The 1,763-nt window shown below is 51.0% G+C and overlaps 1 protein-coding gene across 1 annotated transcript; it reads left to right on the top strand.

The window, feature by feature from the left end:
* Positions 1-6: 6 nt before the first annotated feature.
* LOC114615785 (tetratricopeptide repeat protein 30A1-like) lies at positions 7-1,758 on the top strand (the record flags this gene model as incomplete). Its single annotated transcript, XM_028761416.1, has 1 exon — positions 7-1,758. A coding segment is annotated over exon 1 (1,290 nt), but the record flags the coding sequence as incomplete, so codon positions are not given.
* Positions 1,759-1,763: the final 5 nt, after the last annotated feature.

Below are 1,763 nucleotides of genomic sequence, written 5' to 3'. Positions count from 1 at the left end.
GGGCTGAGCAGCTCGCAGATCCCCGATGGTGAGTTCACAGCGGTGGTGTACAGACTCATCCGCGACTCCCGCTACTCAGAGGCGGTGCAGCTGCTGAGCGCAGAGCTGCAGAGGAGTCCCCGCAGCCGCGCAGGGCTGTCGCTGCTGGCCTACTGCTACTACCGCCTGCAGGAGTTCGAGCTCGCTGCAGAGTGCTATGAGCAGCTGAGCCAGATACACCCAGAACTCGAGCAGTACCGCCTGTACCAGGCCCAGGCGCTCTACAAGGCCTGCCTGTATCCAGAGGCCACCAGGGTCGCCTTCCTCCTGGACAACCCCACCTATCAGACTCGAGTCCTTCGTCTCCAAGCTGCTATCAAGTACAGTGAAGGTGACCTCCCAGGAGCCAGGAGCCTGGTGGAGCAGCTGCTGAGTGGGGAAGCTGGAGAAGACAGTGGAGGGGAGAATGACCCAGATGGTTTGGTCAACATGGGTTGCCTACTCTACAAGGAAGGTAACTATGAAGCTGCCTGCTCCAAGTTCTTAGCGGCTCTACAGGCTTCTGGCTACCAGCCTGACCTTTCCTACAATTTGGCTTTGGCCTATTACAGCAGTCGGCAGTATGCACCTGCTCTGAAGCATATCGCTGACATCATTGAGCGAGGCATCCGTCAACACCCAGAATTAGGTGTTGGCATGACCATTGAAGGCATTGATATTCGCAGTGTTGGCAACACCGTAGTCCTTCACCAGACTGCTCTGGTCGAAGCCTTCAACCTCAAGGCAGCCATAGAGTACCAGCTGAGAAACTTTGAGGCAGCCCAGGAAGCCCTCACTGACATGCCACCCAGAGCAGAGGAAGAGTTGGACCCGGTAACCCTACACAACCAGGCTCTGATGAACATGGATGCCAAGCCCACAGAGGGCTTCGAAAAGCTCCAGTTTCTGCTCCAGCAGAACCCCTTTCCCCCAGAGACCTTTGGCAACTTGCTCCTGCTTTACTGTAAATATGAGTATTTTGACCTGGCAGCTGATGTTCTAGCAGAAAATGCCCACTTGACTTACAAGTTTCTCACACCGTATCTCTATGACTTCTTGGATGCCATGATCACTTGCCAGACAGCTCCTGAAGAGGCTTTCATTAAACTTGATGGGTTAGCTGGCATGCTGACTGAGCAGCTCCGGAGACTCACTAAACAAGTTCAAGAAGCAAGGCATAACAGGGATGATGAAGTAGTCATAAAGGCTGTGAATGAATATGACGAAACCCTTGAGAAGTATATCCCTGTACTGATGGCCCAGGCGAAAATCTACTGGAATCTTGAGAATTATCCTATGGTGGAGAAGATCTTCCGCAAATCTGTGGAGTTCTGTAATGACCACGATGTGTGGAAGCTGAATGTGGCCCATGTTCTCTTCATGCAGGAAAACAAGTACAAAGAGGCCATTGGTTTCTACGAGCCCATTGTCAAGAAGAATTATGATAACATCCTGAGTGTCAGCGCTATCGTGTTAGCCAACCTCTGTGTTTCCTATATCATGACAAGTCAAAATGAGGAAGCTGAGGAGCTGATGAGGAAGATTGAGAAGGAGGAGGAGCAGCTCTCTTATGATGACCCAGACAAGAAAATCTACCACCTTTGCATTGTGAATTTGGTGATAGGAACCCTGTATTGTGCCAAAGGGAACTATGACTTTGGCATCTCTCGGGTTATCAAAAGCCTGGAGCCTTACCATAAAAAGCTTGGCACTGATACATGGTATTATGCCAAAAGATGCTTCCT

This window comes from Grammomys surdaster, unplaced genomic scaffold (assembly GCF_004785775.1).
Source record: "Grammomys surdaster isolate TR1022 unplaced genomic scaffold, NIH_TR_1.0 146336, whole genome shotgun sequence".
Classification (NCBI taxonomy): domain Eukaryota; kingdom Metazoa; phylum Chordata; class Mammalia; order Rodentia; family Muridae; genus Grammomys; species Grammomys surdaster.
The sequence above is the reverse complement of the archived record's forward strand: the minus strand, read 5'-3'. Positions and strand labels throughout refer to the sequence as shown.